This window comes from Anabrus simplex, chromosome 5 (genome assembly GCF_040414725.1).
Source record: "Anabrus simplex isolate iqAnaSimp1 chromosome 5, ASM4041472v1, whole genome shotgun sequence".
Taxonomy (NCBI): Eukaryota; Metazoa; Arthropoda; class Insecta; order Orthoptera; family Tettigoniidae; genus Anabrus; species Anabrus simplex.
Window position 1 is genome coordinate 364707308 of NC_090269.1, and position 16564 is coordinate 364723871.

The 16564-nt window shown below is 38.8% G+C and overlaps 1 protein-coding gene across 1 annotated transcript in view; it reads right to left on the reverse strand.

The window, feature by feature from the left end:
• Positions 1-15574, reverse strand: part of LOC136874123 (activating signal cointegrator 1) — a 109032-nt gene extending 93458 nt beyond the window's left edge. Inside the window, exon 1 of the mRNA XM_067147681.2 lies at positions 15271-15574. Within this exon, the coding sequence (XP_067003782.2) occupies positions 15271-15359 (89 nt within the window). The 5' untranslated portion in view covers positions 15360-15574. The remainder of the gene's footprint in view (positions 1-15270) is intronic.
• Positions 15575-16564: the final 990 nt, after the last annotated feature.

The window sequence follows — 16564 nt, forward strand, 5'->3', positions numbered from 1 at the left end:
GGGGCCCTGTTAGTCGCCTCTTACGACAGGCAGGAGATACCGCGGGTGTATTCTACATGTGCGTCCCCCACCCGCAGGGGGTACACTACACTTAAACTAATGCAATACTACATCTCACAAGCCTAGTGTACTGCCACCTTTGAGCGGTTACCACAGATATGTCATCTTTATCATTCACTCTCTTTCACTACCTTGCAAGCTCACTCTTATCTCTCTCTCTCAAAGTACTACACGCTGTGTATGATTCACGTAGCATCTATGTATCAGTCTCGTTCGATCATTCTGTTCGGGTCCAGTCTTGGTAGAAAAGCTTAATTTTGATGTGACAAGTATATTTCTCTGTATTTTCCGTACACATTTTCTGCATTTGTATTTCCCTGTGTTTTCCCTGTTTTTCCAGAAAAATGGGTATCCTGTAAAGTGCCACTTTGAAATGTACCCCCTAATTTCTTACTTTATCATGTAAGTATATTGCTAATAAACCATAAACGAAGCAAATATGTCAAAACACAGAGGCTCACAACTGCCGTGGCTATCGGGTCGACTCTTTTACTTTTCTGAAAGAATGCTTCTTGAGGGTCCACCTTTTCAATATATTACATGCTTTTTTATTAATTTACATAAATAACGTTACATCATTACTATGTCGTTGGCGGGACATGTTTCGCCTATTTTTCAGGCATCTTCAGCTGCTGTTCCTAATATCTAAGATCAAAATTGCCAAAATCTTAGGCTTTGTTTATGACAAAATGCTTAAAATAGTTGGGCTAACATGAACTGCTCTGTCTACAAAGTTATGCTTATACATGCTACATAATTTATAGAAACATCCGGTTAACATGAATTCCTCTGTCTAAAAGATTATGCTTACATGTTACTATACATTTTATAAAAACATCCTTGACATGACTGTTACAATTTAAAACTCGATTATATACTAGTTCAATCCAATGTTGCTTATAATGATGTTGAGCTGGTGTGGATTGTTCAGTCTATGATGTTCAACGTGTGTGCAACCAATGGAAATTTCACTGACTTAATTGTCACTTTCTTTTATGATGTTTGTTTTTGAGATAAACATTCAGTTGAGATTTTGTGGGATGTTGTTGATGTGGTCAGTTGTCTGACTGTTTTTTTTTCTTTGTTGCCAGGTGATGATTAGAAATAAGTAAAACAAGGCTGCCTGCTGTTATGTGGGGTCAGAAGAGGGGACTTCTCAAGATCGTTCTTTTGGTTGTTGTAGACCTTATTGCTCATTAAAGGGCTGAGAGTGGTGGATTGAGAGTCTGTAATGAGAAAAGTGTCTTAGTTATGAAGTTTATGTAAATAAAGTATAAAATGGGGATGCTAAGCGAGATCTTCCTCACCCCCTCGTTTCTCTTGCGGCAGGCTTGCTCCTGTGATACTTTCTGTCCAAATGGCAGTGGTTAATGCTGTGCACCTCGTGTTGTACCTGTGTGTGTTGCTGGAAGGGTGTGGGTTGGGGAGGGGTGGGCGAAAGGAGCATTGGCTGTTGTCAGAGAAGGTAGTCAGCCTGTGGGCAGAACTTTAACGTGTGGAGATTTGTTAATGTTTTGGAACATGTCCTCTTTCACTTTTAATAATTTTGATCTTAGATATTAGGAACAACAGCTGAAGATGCCTAAAAAATAGGTGAAACATTGATGTAGCCACAAAGATGCACACAAAATGCTGTCAGTTGGTACACTTATTTATTTAGAACTAATTTTCACATTAATCACACATAACTTGATTAACTGGCAGTCACAACAAAATACCACATCAACAAACCATCATTCTTAACAACTGCGTACAACTAAGCACATGCCACATGGAGATTGCAACCTTAAAACAGTTGAAAGCTGACTGCCTACAAACCTGTCTGCCTAAACACAACATGAGGTCACAAGTATACTCCTGTTAAACCATAACTCCAACTAAGCAATAACTCGTCTCCCCCATCAAGACCACCTCCTCATATATATGTGCCTGGCCAAGCTTCTAGAAAGATATGTTACAAAATACCTTCTAGTAAGTTCTCGAGTGCTTAACAACATAGTTACAATGTACAGAATATTCTACAATCATCTCGTCTTACCTAAAGCCATTCTGCAAATTACAACGTGTTACACAATACTGCAGTGGATTACACATCATGTATACAGGTAATAATAAATTATATACTATTAATTACAGATTCTTACATTAACTAAACTTAAATATATGTACAGCACGTTTCATGACATAACCTCACAAATAATTTGATTGTATTGTCTGTACATATGACATAAATAATAATAATAATAATAATAATAATAATAATAATAATAATAATAATAATAATAATAATAATGTGTATGTTTAGTCCTCAGCCTGAAGGCTGGTTGGAACCTCAACAGTTCCACCATCAGCTGTCACAGATAGCCTAGGCATCACTGATGAGGCGTACTAGGGAAATGAGGAGTGAGGTAGTTTCCCGTTGCTTTCCTCACCGAGCCAGAAGTTGCTATTACACATCAGTCTGCCAAGCCCACTGAAATGCATGCACCAACTGACCCTATGAGCAATATTTTCACACCATTCATAGCAGGGACTGACTGCAGAAGGAATGGCATTACTAGCATCACTCATACCTCAGTCACTTTCATTTTGTCAAAGCCAAGGATAAAGCTGAGACAGATCAATAATAATAATAATAATAATAATAATAATAATAATAATAATAATAATAATAATAATAATAATAATAATAATAATAATAATAATAATAATAATAATAATAATAATAATTTGAGCTCAATGCTTGCATTATTTACCCATGGGTGAGAGTATATTGTTTTCAAGTTATGTCAGTTTATCACACTTGCGTCAACATGTCCCGCTTAAGACATATAGGGTCGATGCATAAGTTCATGTGATATTCTTTGGGGTTGGCAACAATGCGTCATGAAGGGATTGTATATCGCTATTCTGTTGTTTTAAATGAGTTTGTGTGTTGTGAAACACAGGTTTTCTCGATTGTGAACACATTATTTGTATATATTTCAAATGGACATGGAATGTCAAGTTGAGAAAAGTGGGCATTTCGAACACATTTTACTCTGAGTTCAACCAAGGATCCAATGCAACAGGAGCTGCAAGAACAATTTGTGAAGTGTACGGGAATGAAACAATCGCTCAAAGAACAGCACAAAAATGGTTTTCCCGCTTTCAAACAGGACAGTTCGACTCATCTGATGATCCAAGTTCTGGAAGACCTTCAGATTTTGACGAAAATTGCTTGAATGAGTTGCTTCATGAGAATCCTTGTCAGACAACGCGGGAAATGGCGCAAGATTTTTAATGCGATCATTCAACTATCGTACACCATTTGCATTCGATGGGTAAGGTACAGAAATTGGGTATATGGGTACCACATGTGCTAAGTGACAGTTACAAAAATCATCGAGTAAACATCTGTTCATCATTGCTTGCGCGGCACCGGTTGGCTTGCGATAGGCACGAAGCATTCCTTTGAAACAATGTCACTGGTGACGAGAAATGGTGCCAGTTTGTCAACATGAAGAAGAGGAACATGCGAAGAGGCTAGTGGCTTTACGTTGCACTGACACAGTTAGGTCTTATGGCGACGATGGGATAGAAAAGGCCTAGGAGTTGGAAGGAAGTGGCCGTGGCCTTAATTAAGGTACAGCCCCAGAATTTGCCTGGTGAAAATGGGAAACCACGGAAAAACATCTTCAGGGCTGCCGACAGTGGGATTCGAACCCACTATCTCCCGGATGGAAGCTCACAGCCGCGCGCCCTTAATCGCACGGCCAACTCACCCAATATGAAGAAGAGGAAAGAGTGGCTCAGGTCATCAAAAAAAAAAAAACTCCAAGTGCCAATGATAGTGCCCATCAACAGAAAATCATGCTGTATGTTTGGTAGAACAAAGATGGCATTCTTCACCATGAACTTCTTCTGAAAAATGTAACGATTACCTCTGCTGTGTGTAGTGACCAGCTAAGACATCTTGCCGTTGCCATTGACAACAAAAGACAAGAACAACAGCCAGTCATATTGCTCTATGATAATGCTCGTCCGCATACAGCGCAATCGACCAAAGGTGTGATTGCTGACCTTGGCTGGGAACCTCTTCCTCATCCTTCCTATTACCCTAAACTTGCCTCCTCAGATTTCCATCTTCCATCTGTTCTGCTGTCTTTCTAACCACATTGAGGGGCAAGTATTTGCTGACGAAGCTTCTCTTGACCAATGGCTAACAGATTTCTTCCAGTCAAAACCAAAACAGTTCTACAGGCGAGGCATTCAACTGTTATCTGAACATTCAATCAATCAATCAATCAATCAATCAATCAATCAATCAATACTGATCTGCATTTAGGGCAGTCACCCAGGTGGCAGATTCTCTATCTGTTGTTTTTCCTAGCCTTTTCTTAAATGATTTCAAAGAAAATGGAAATTTATTGAACATCTCCCTTGGTGAGTTATTCCAATCCATAACTCCCTTTCCTATAAATGAATATTTGCCCCATTTCGTCCTCTTGAATTCCAACTTTATCTTCATATTGTGAAACTTCCTACTTTTGAAGATGCCACTCAAAGTTATTCGTCTACTAATGTCATTCCACGCCATCTCTCCGCTGACAACTTGGAACATGAGAATTATAACGTGTAACATATCACTTACTGTTGATAATCTTAACCATTGACAAGGCTGATTCAAATATAACTATTTTAAATATTTCTATACTACATTCATAAGCCAACGGCCGTAGCCGTGTTGAAACACCGTATCCCGTGAGATCTCCAAAGTTAAGCAACATTGGGCGTGGTCAGGAGTTGGATGGGTTGCCACGCGCTGTTGGTGGGGGGTAAGGGAATGGAGGAGCGGAAAGGAACTGGCCACCCTACTGCACGTAAAAAACTCCGACTCAGGAATACCTCTGCTGAGGTTCGGACCTGCCTTCGGGCAGAATAACCCTTACCTACATTCATAACATACCACTTAGACGAGCAGCTCGTCTTCTTTCTCCCAATCTTCCCAGCCCTAACTTTGCAACATTTTTGTAACGCTACTCTTTTGTCGGAAATCATCCAGAACAAATTGAGCTGCTTTTCTTTGGATTCTTTCCAGTTCTTGAATCAAGTAATCCTGGTGAGGGTCCCCCGTACTCTGGAACCATACTCTAGTTGGGCTCTTACCAGAGATTTATATGCCCTCTCCTTTACATCCTTACTACAATCCCTAAACACCCTCATAAACATATGCAGAGATCTGTACCCTTTATTTACAATCTCATTTATGTGATTACCCCAATGAAGATATTTCCTTATATTAACACCTAGACACCTACAATGATCCCTAAAAGGAACTTTCATCCCATCAATGGAGTAATTAAAACTGAGAGGACTTTTCCTCTTTGTGAAACACACAACCTGACTTTTAACCCTGTTTATCATCATACCATTGCCTGCTGTCCATCTCACATTATCAAGGTCATGTTGCAGTTGCTTACAATCTTGTAACTTATTTATTACTCTATACAGAATAGCATTATCCGCAAAAAGACTTACCTCGGATTCCACTTCTTTACTCTCATCATTTATTTATATATATATATAAGAAAACTTTTTTTTTGCTAGTGGTTTTATGTCGCACCGACACAGATAGGTCTTATGGCGATTGTGCCATGAAAAACCTTTACTCTTCCCTGCCATCGTTTGTTTGTTCTACTGAATGTGCCTTATAATGCTTGCAAGCTGTCTTGTATTTTGTGTACATGGCACATGTATTTTAAATGTATTCTTTATTCTGCTATGGGGTTCCCCTTAAAATAATAAATCTTGCTCTTGTTCCCCCGCATGGCTTTAGAGAAATCGAGAAGGTTCTCGCTCTGAAGTGCTGCCCTTTGAATCGAGGCTCCCCTCTCTTCGCTTCACAGACCTTCCCCTCTCTCCTCGCCCCTTTGAGGAGTTGCGACAGACTTGTCCTTGGCCGCAACTTGCGGTAGAGACTCTGACTCGTGCAATTGCCTGCTAGCACTTGAGCTGTGAGCTCCCTTGTCGGGCTCTTTTCTCTGGTCCTTCGTCCCCGGTCACGTAGTGTGAAGGTAAGAGAGTGGAACTTAGTTTCCTTCCTTGGAATATCTACGTATGGGATAGACCTGAGGTATTAGAAAACGCCTTTTATTAACATGTATCCTTGTAAATTTGTAACGTTTTAGCTACTCTTTGAGAGCTCTAAGGGTGTGGACTCGCTGGTGTTTAGAAATAGTTTGTATTATTTGGTAATGATGTTTTCCCCTTCAGGGAAGTGCCTGTACTATGGGCGATCTGAAACCTCTGTATGTAGAGGAATAAGCCTCTGCTAAGTCATGTACGTTTTCAAGGTTTTATTTAGCGTTGTATGTTTATTCTGCTGTAAATTCATTTGAGGGCATTTCCTATCATGCCTTGGACAATTGATGTTTGATTATTAACTTTTAATCGATGAATGAACGAAGATGCAAAGTACAAAGTATGCTGGGAACTTAGACTACAAATTATTGGAATAAAGTAATCAGCAGATTTTGTATTTGTTTACACAGCTACCATGTGCACGTAGCAACAATTGTCAACAATCCAAAAACTGTTAAATACCGTAATTACCCAGTGAAATTACTGTGTATTCTCTTTAACTTCTTTTTAAATCGAAGTTTACAGGCGAATCGTGTTATTTAATTTAATAAATTATTATCTTCGTGATACCTGAATGGATATCTATATGAAATACCAGAAAAGTTGCGGCGGAAGTAACAACTCGTCATGATAATCTGCCTTTGTAAGTATTATACCAATGAATCTACAGATATTTAAAAATACTTTTTTAAAAGGTAATGTTATTACCTAAAGAATTTCTTAAACCTAAATTCGAAACAAGGTATAGTATACCTAGCTAGCCTACTTAACCTAGAAAATGTAATCTACTGAACACCAACTGAATAACTTGTTATAAAATTCAATTAAATATCACTACTCCCAATTTCTACCAACAAGCACTAAACACCAATATATAAATAGCACTTAATGGATCACACACACAAAATTAAACAATTTCAATAGGTCTTAGCTACTTTATCACTACAACAATGCAAGAGCTCTCTCAACAGCCAACCCTTCACAAGCACATCCAACAATGGACCTTGGCAAAAGGTCATAGAGAGTGGAGGTGAATACATCACTGAGTGATTGTGTGTTACAGTGCATGACAGTGACAGTAAAATAAAATAAAATATAAAATAAAAGAACCGCACAAACTTATGCATCGACCCAGTAGTAATGATGTAACATTATTTATGTAAATTAATAAAGAACATATAATGTATTGAAAAGGTGCACCCTCAAGAAACATTCTTTCAGAAAGGTATAAGTTGGTCAATACGGACCTCATCATCATCATCATCATCATTTTTTCGTTCCAGCAAGCCGGGTGCGGTTGTGTACGAGCCTCCCCCAGTTTGTTCTATCCATCCACAGATGCTGCTCATATAAGCGACACCAGTTCACATCTCTAATTTCAAGGTCCTTCATTATCTGTTTTTCCCAAACATCACAAGGTCTTCCTCTTGGTCTTTTCCCAGGAACATTGTGGTCAAAGTATGTTCGAGGAGTCTTGTGAGGGTTCATTCTTTTCATGTGACCATACCATTACAATCTCTTCACTTCTAGAGTCTCCAGCAAGCTTCTTTCCAATCCAAGCTGTTGTCGGATATCCACATTCCTTATTTTTTTTTGTTTTTTGTTTTTGTTTTTTGTAGACAAGAACGGAGGAAATTAATTTCTGTTGCCTGAAGACTACTCTTTGTTGGTCCAGTAAGTGTTGTTCATGGTAGCAGGTAGGGACCCTTTTCGGAGGCAGACCTACCCAGGGAGTGGCGCCCCTGCCTATGTGAGTCCCAGAGCACACTGACCCGGTGTGTAACATCTGGTAAGGGTCCCAGTTCAGGGTTATGAGTGAAGACCTCAACGACTTCTACAGCGGAGAAGGTGGACTTTGGTACGGTGGAAATGGCGGAAGAGGCAGCCCTATATTCAGGGATTAATATGAGAATAAACTGCTGCCTTGTAGGCTGAGGTGACTGGACACAAAAGGCTAAGGGAGAAAACCCTGAAAGAAAATCTCCGTCTGTGTTAGGCTCAGCAGGTCAACGGAGGGATTCCTGAAGAAGTTGCTTTCAAGAATAATACGGACCTAACGATGAGATTTATAACTTGTAACATTTAATTTTGCAGAGTTTCCAAATTTGCCGCTAGATGTCATCTTTATGGGCTAACCTATACAATGCTCTTAAATGGGAAATTACACAAATCCGTTTATTTTCACCTAATAAACTCATAAAAAATGCTGTAAGGAAGGGTAAATTTACAAAACGTGAATTGGTTTAAATCATATAATACTCAATCCGTACCAGTCAGTTAAAAAATGTTCATGTCGTTCCAGTCTCACCTTAAGTGTAGCCAATGTAATTTTTTAATGTAATCCTGTGTGGAAGTTTCAGGCAACCTATTAATCTAATTAAACTATAACCATTAGGTGCTTTTCTGTGCCACATAATAGATATTTTCAAAGTAGTCTCAACAACTTGTAATGTTTTCCTTTCCGTACGGGTCTAGCTACTCTACAAGAAATAGTAAATTTAAATCACCCTTACTGGCATTTTTTACAATTACGTTTACTTTCTTGTGTACTTTTGTTGTTTTCACCTTCTTCTCTGATTTTAATTCTTCCAGTTTATGTCCAAATTTATAAACTGTAAATCTGTCAATTGACTTCCTCAACAAGATGGATTTTCTTCTGTTTCTATTGTATTTAGCTCTTCGGGGGGTGCTTTTGGAGTTAGGGTGGACACTAGAATTGCTACTTTTGTCATATGAGGTTGAGGAGTTTCTCCGTAGATGAAGCTGTCATTGACTGAATTCTTTCTGGTTTAGATGAATCTAATCTGGGGTAGAATCACTACTGCTTTTGGCACATATTTGTTTATGAGTAGGATAGCCACAACATACAGATGGTATTTTAACTGAAAGAAGCCTCTTCTTTGCGGGGCTAACACTAAAATCAGATTCAACTAAATACTTGCTACACACTTTTGACGGTCTTGTTGGTAACCACGAAAGACTAGTTTCTTGCCTTACCTTGAAATGGCAATTTTCCACTTCTCAAGTAAGGTTGGATCAGCAAGAAACAGATGGAACGTCACGTTTTTCCTTCTTTGCACTGTTTGGAGTACATCTTGGAACAAAGCAATGCACCATTTTTAACACTTTACTCACATTCCCATATCCGCACGAAATGTAAATTACATGACTTGGCTCTATAAGAATAATCACAATACTGACAGTAACACACACTATTCATCGCTGCCATAAAAAAAAAAAAACTAACGGTAGTCTTAGTGTTCTGGTACAGAAGTAGGGAAGAAACAACCTATAAATTATTACTAATATTAAACGTTTTCATTCTGTACTCTGATGGAGCAAGGCGGGCCTCCTAAAAGGTTACGCACATTCGCAGACCAAGGAGACTTGAAGCCGTGATTTGAAGTGCGGAGAAGGTGACCGGTTGGCACCCGTGGCGAATTAAAAGATACGTCCCAGCATTTGTTTTAGTGAATGAGAATGGAAAACCGTGGAAAACAATTCTCAAGACAACTAATGATTGGAACCAGACCCTACGCCTCCCGAATGCAGAGTTGCAAGGCTAGTAAACCTAGTTGCTGTTGAGCTGAAGGCCACTCTGCTCATTCAGTACACATTATATGAATAAACTACAAAATAACCAAGCGGATCAAAACTAACTTATAGACGGAATAAGACGAAATATTGTTAAAGTTGTAATTAATGAAGGAAAAACGATAACAGGATGCAACTATAAGGGTTTTTTAATTTGTATAGCTATAGCACGCCAAAGGATACCACGAAAACTATTTAATAAACTGCTAACATATCACACGTGTAGTGCAAATTTTATATACTTGGGGACAAAGCATAACGACCTCGCCTCACACCACTACTTTCCAGTAGCAGCCCGGTGTCTATTAGCGGCTTATAGGATTTACTACCTCTACTGCAGCCAGAGTTGCTAAATCGTCTACTGCACTCGACACAAAGAAAGGGTAAATACTACAGAGTGTGAGGAAGAAAGTGGTTTGGCAGCCTCTCCTCACCAAACAAGGATCACCTAGAACTCGTTAACTCAGCAGGGTGTGATTGACTACTGGCTTCCAGCTCACTTCTAGGAACTGAGGCTGTCATGTTTTGTCCCCAACTATGCCAAGTTACAGATCTAATGCACTGACAACAACCCATAAATCTGACATCTACCGGTAAGACTCCAAAACCTCAAGTGTGAAGCTATTCTGGCAGAAAATCGCCCGTTCTTCCAGGCCTTGTATATTATGTAGGCAACGCTTTTGGTCATTACAAGCATTTAAAAATGATCTCCTGACCCAAGCACTGGGCATTGTTTATTCATTCATGGTAGATTTTATTTCTCTTGTGTGCCACAGAATTTACTGTTTGGCATGAACGTTAAATATTTCAGAACTCATCAACTGACATTGTTCTTTTTTACATAGGCATATATTGGAATGCATGGAATTTTTATTCGTTGTTAATTTCGTGGCCTTGCATGTAAACGTGCTACAGCTATGGAGCCAAGCTCTGCTTTCAGGAGGTGACTGGGTTCATATCCCACAGTCAGCTGCCCTGAGAATGGTTTTCTGTGCTTTTCCATTTTCACTTCCAGGCAAACTCTTATTCATAGGCACGGTCTATTCCTTCCACCTCCTAACCAAATTTCATTCACGATCATTCATTTCATCTTCATTAGCTTCCCAACTGAGGTTGGCATCACGAAGGGCATAAAGCAGTAAAAACTACCATAAGATGATATCTCACCTCAACCCTGACCCCATATCAAGAAAACGGACTAAGAAGTAGGTAGACATACATACAATTTAGTTATTTTTCACCTTTTCAATGCACACGCATGATGCTTGTATAACTTTCATCTGAAATGCATTGTAAGTTTACTGTCAAATAATTTGTTCAAATTCTCAGGAAGACCTTGGTGTTTATGACATAAAATGATGTGCCAATCAGTTCAGGCTGATAAGCCACATCAAGTATTACACCATTTTGTCACTGTTCTACACTGTTTAGATGGAGACATTCAACGGCACATAGTAGATGAAGTGTTATCTGATTCTGTTATTAAGAGGGAGCGTCCAACAGGTCAGTATTATTAGACTTTTATTTTTTTCTTATACATAAATGATAAGAGTAAAGAAATGGAATCACAGATACGGCTATTTGCGGATGATGTTGTACTGTATAGAGTAGTAAATAAGTTACAGGATTGTGAGCAACTACAAAAAGACCTAGAGAATGTTATGAGATGGATAGTAGACAATGGTATGAAGGAAGTTCAAACTAAACAGGTAAACAGAGCCTGCAAATCTATACTAACTACTGTGAACAGTACAAGGAAAGGCCAACCAACCAGTGGTTGTTAGCTAATACAGCAGAATGACCTGCACCGAACAAAATTACGAACTGTTCAGAAACATCTTGCTACTACTTATATATAGTGGGAGGACACAGCTACAGATTCAGCCACTACTGACCTTCAGAGAACAGGCCCTTGAGAATGTCGGGTACAGTGCCCGGTTTTAATTTTGTGTCGCTATTTCTAGCCCAGTGCAGCCCTTGTAAGGCAGACCCTCTGATGAGGGTGGGCGGCATCTGCCATGTGTAGGTAACTGCGTGTAATTGTGGTGGAGGATAGTGTTATGTGTGGTGTGTGAGTTGCAGGGATGTTGAGGATAGCACTAACACCCAGCCCCTGGAAGTAACCAATGAAGGTTAAAATCCCTGACCCGGACGAGAATCGAACCCGGGACCCTCTGAACCGAAAGCCAATACACTGACCATTCAGCTAACGAGTCGGACGCAGTGCTTGGTAAAACAATCGGAGCTATAAACCCAAATTAATCTGTCTACTCTCTGTAGTATTTACCCTTTCTTTGTGTCAAGTGCAGTAGACGATTTGGCAACTCTGGCTGCAGCAGAGGTAGTAAATCCTATAAGCCGCTAATAGACACCGGGCTGTCGCTGGAAAGTAGTGGTGTGAGGAAAGGTCGTCATGATTTGTCCCCAAGTATATAAGATTTGCACTACATATGTGATATGTTTGCAGTAGGGTAAGGTAAGGTAAATCGAAAAGAAAAAAAAAAAAAAAAAGGGGGAGGGGGAAAGGTGTCCTACCTAAAAATGAGACAGCCAAAACTTTCTATTATTATTATTATTATTATTATAAATTCCCATAATAAGCCATAGCCATGAAAAATGGACGAGGCCTACATGACACTACACATCATTTTTAGAAGCCCTTTACGAGAAATAAGCCAGTTCCACAGTGTAGGAGTAGCATGCAGCCTCTTACTCCGAGGTATAGACAAGAAATGTGTTTTTCCACCAACCAATGCACAATTCAGCTGAAGCGACATGACATAGAAGCAAAGGAACCACACAGAAGATAGAAGAATGGAATCTAAGCAACATGAACTCAAATTTTATTAAGTGTCTAACCTGTACATACCAAATTTTAATGTTAAAGATTTTAAGTGTTTTAGTGTGTTCTGTATACTCATGTTCTAACTTATTGTAACATTTTACCTTTGACCACAGATATTTTAACTTCATGCTACTGTATACTGCATTTCCATCCCCCATTAGACATCCGGATGTCTAACATAATAACAACTCGTAATTTGTCTAATGGATGGAAACTAATCATGTAGCCTACTAGCTGATGATGTTACAAGTTACAAGTAACTAATCTCATTTTGTTCCGTATTGAAGATACAATAAGTAAACTTTTTCAAGATTAAAATTATTGTGTCCACCTTTTCAATACAAATATATATTTTTAGTGGTTAAATTCTACATGAATGAAACACACCAGTTAGGGGCATGTTTCACCCTAGTTATGGGGCATCTTCAGCCTATATTAATCCTAAGGTCAAGAATTAAAACTATAAACATTGGAACTTATAGTAAACTACCTTAATACTAAACACAATTGTCTTATGTTATTTACACAGTTTACAATATGTACAGTATGTACAGCTTACAATATGTACAGTGTTAAGTTAGTTTACTATAAGTTCCAATGTTTATAGTTTTAATTCTTGACCTTAGGATTAATATAGGCTGAAGATGCCCATAACTAGGGCGAAACATGTCCCTAACTGGTGTGTTTCATTCATGTAGAATTTAACCACTAAAAATATATATTTCTATTGAAAAGGTGGACACAATAATATTAATCTTGAAAGAGCTGATGATGGCCGTTAAGGGCCGAAACCGGTACTAGTGTAATCTATTTACAATAAATTGTGTATTGATTGGTGGAAAAACACATTTCTTGTCTATACATTGAATCTATCAATACGGAAAATGAAATTTATAAATAATAAATCTTACTCCAAGGCCCCGCATTCGATTCCCGGCCAGGACAGGGACTTTTACCTGGATCTGAGGGCTTGTTCGAGGTCAACTCAGGCTACATGATTACAATTAAGGAGCTCCCTAACGGTAAGATGGTGGCCCCGGACAAGGACCCAAGAATAACAGCCGAGAGGATTTGTTGTGCTGACCACACGACACCTCATAATTTGCATGCCTTCAGGCTGCGAGCACTTGTCACTTGGTAGGCCATGGCCCTTTGGAGCTGTTACGCCATGGGGTTTGGTTTAGGCTATGAGAAATAAGGCCTACAAAGGGTGAATTCTGCCACCAGATCAAGAAGGGTAATAAAAAGGACCATATCTCAAAATAAAATACACTACCCATAATTGGAAGTCCAATACCCACAGGCTAAAATTTTCTTAACTTTATAAAAAATCTTGCAACCACATAAGGTCTCCAAGTATGTAGGCCTACACTAATAATAAGCAAGTTATGTGTCATATTACACATCAACCGTAAATTCCATGTAAATTAGAAATTATACAGTGGTAACTAATCAAGAACTAAGAACATGACACCTGTCTAAAAACAAGAAAACTCTTAAAGGTATCTTTAATTCACTTTTCCTTATAGCCAAGATGGAGCAAAACCTAACTTTCTGCAGCTAATACACCCCTGATGGACTTTAGGGCATAGTAATGACCTAAATAAATTGCAGTAACACATGGCCAGCTTGATGATTCCCTCAATCATCATTCATGACTTTCAAAACCAAAATTTTAATGAAGCAAGTGAAGGAAATGATTCAATTCCTCATCTGCATGAAGGAGGAGATTATAGTCCCACTCTGTGGCAAGGAGTAGTGGTACAGTCGAGGAAGAAGAATGGCGTTAGAATCTGAGAAGAGAGAAAGGGTGATCAACAATTCCTTACTTTATACACACAACACCTAGACCAGGATTAAAATATTTGACCGAGCTGGAATTTGAACCTGAGAATACAGAAAAACTAATCAAACAATGTAACTACTACTATATAATGCAATATAGGCCAATTCTATAATTGTGTATGTTAGTATGTAGCCTAGGCCCTATGTAGCCTATGTCTAGTTCATAGTCTCGCCTCTTGATACGAGGTCGGGGATGAGTATGAAAACAACTTAACCTCTTCACAACAAATCGTAATCACGCAAGGAATAAAGAGATGAATTTACACGGTATGTTTTTACGGCCGGATGCCCTTCCTCGTGCCAACCTCAGTTGAGGAGCTAAAGAAGATTAAATGAATGATGGTGAATGAAATTGGGTACATGGGTGAAAGGAAGTCTATGAATAGGAACTGTCACGGCATTTCCCCGAAGAGAAAAGGGGAAAATTAAATAGTATAACTACACCGTTAAAACAAGAGTATTACCGTACATTATTAGATGATTAAAGTAAAATATTCAAGAGTTAACTCAAATGATTTCCAAATTGTTAGTCACAAACAACGATGAGACACTTTGGGGTAGGGAACGAAACCATTATATATCCGCACGCTGAAAGCTTTAATTTTCATCCTGTGAAATCACCTCTATTCTACCAGTTAGAAACCTAACACAGTCTAAATGTTCATATATTCATTGTATGTTTAATCATTTTCACAGTAAGTTCATACATATCAATATAATATTAAAAATACCAGTAAGATCCATGAAGAAATAGAAAAATGTATAGGATTAAACTACAAAATTAATAATAAACATTTACTTACTCTGTTAAATCTTGAGGCACAGGAAAGTCCAACAACTTTGACAGACGTCCGTCAATCCATTTCAATAGAGAATCTTTCTGATTCGCCATTGTTAGTAATTTATAGACTAACTTACATCCGAAAACCAATTATATTCTAAAATTGAATTACCAATCTTATTTACAGCACAATTTGAGTACCAAACATAACCTCTTCACACCAAATCGTAAACACGCAAGGCGGCACACTTACGACATGGAAAGAAATCACGTGAGCTAAGAATAGTCAATAGCACAAAAATTGTTGTTCATTTGGACACTAGTGCTTGGTCTCACAATTGAATGCAGGTAATGTTTCTAAATATATTAAATATGTCCAGAAGCTCCTTCTGAGACAAAAAAAAGGAAAAGAATTGGTGATGATCCTACGAATTTTTACTCTCGTGTTGGCTAATCTGAAGGAACCGAGCACATGCACAAGAAACAAGTGACGAAGCCCAGCAGCGTTGCCAATAGGAGCATAATTGCTCGACTTTCGGATAAACTCTTGGTCGGTGGGTGTTTTAGCAGGTAGTAAGGAATGTGGGAGGTTTTGTTCGTATATTTCTTTATTTTACATTTCTGAAATAAAATTTGCTTTCACGAGAATAGTGACACGTGTAATATTCAACAGAACTTCCTCGTCCTGGGAATTCCCCGGTTTCTTTGAATGCTTGCTCTTGTTTTTGGCATAACGTAATTTACGTGTTCCTTGCTCTCGCAGCTGCATGCCGATAATAGTTGTTTTCCATCAATCAGTCAGTCACTACTGATCTGCATTTATTGCAGTCGCCTAGGTGACAGATTCCCTATCTGTTGTTTCCTGAGCCTTTTCTTAAATGATTGCAAAGAAATTGGAAATTTATCGAACATCTCCCTTGGTAAATTATTCCAACCCCTACCGTAACTCCCCTTCCTATAAACAAATACGGTATTTGCCCCAACTTGCACTCTTGAATTCCAGCTTTATCATCATATCGTGATCTTTCCTACTTTTAACCCGCGAGTGGTCGCTGTATGAGATTTTCTCTCGCATTATTCTTTATTGTGATATTACTTCAAATAGATGAAAGGGATGTGACTGTTCCCTCTTCTAGCTGAGTTTATAACTGTCGCGAGTAGAGCCATTCACATTTGAAAGGTAAGCACCCCCTCCCCTAGTCAGAAGAAAGGTTCCTATGTGTCCGTTCGCGCTGCGTGAGAGTTTCTCTCATTGCGCGACTAATGACGTTGGTGTTATGTTGAAGTGGAGCGGGAAACTTACTCCTGTTGTACGC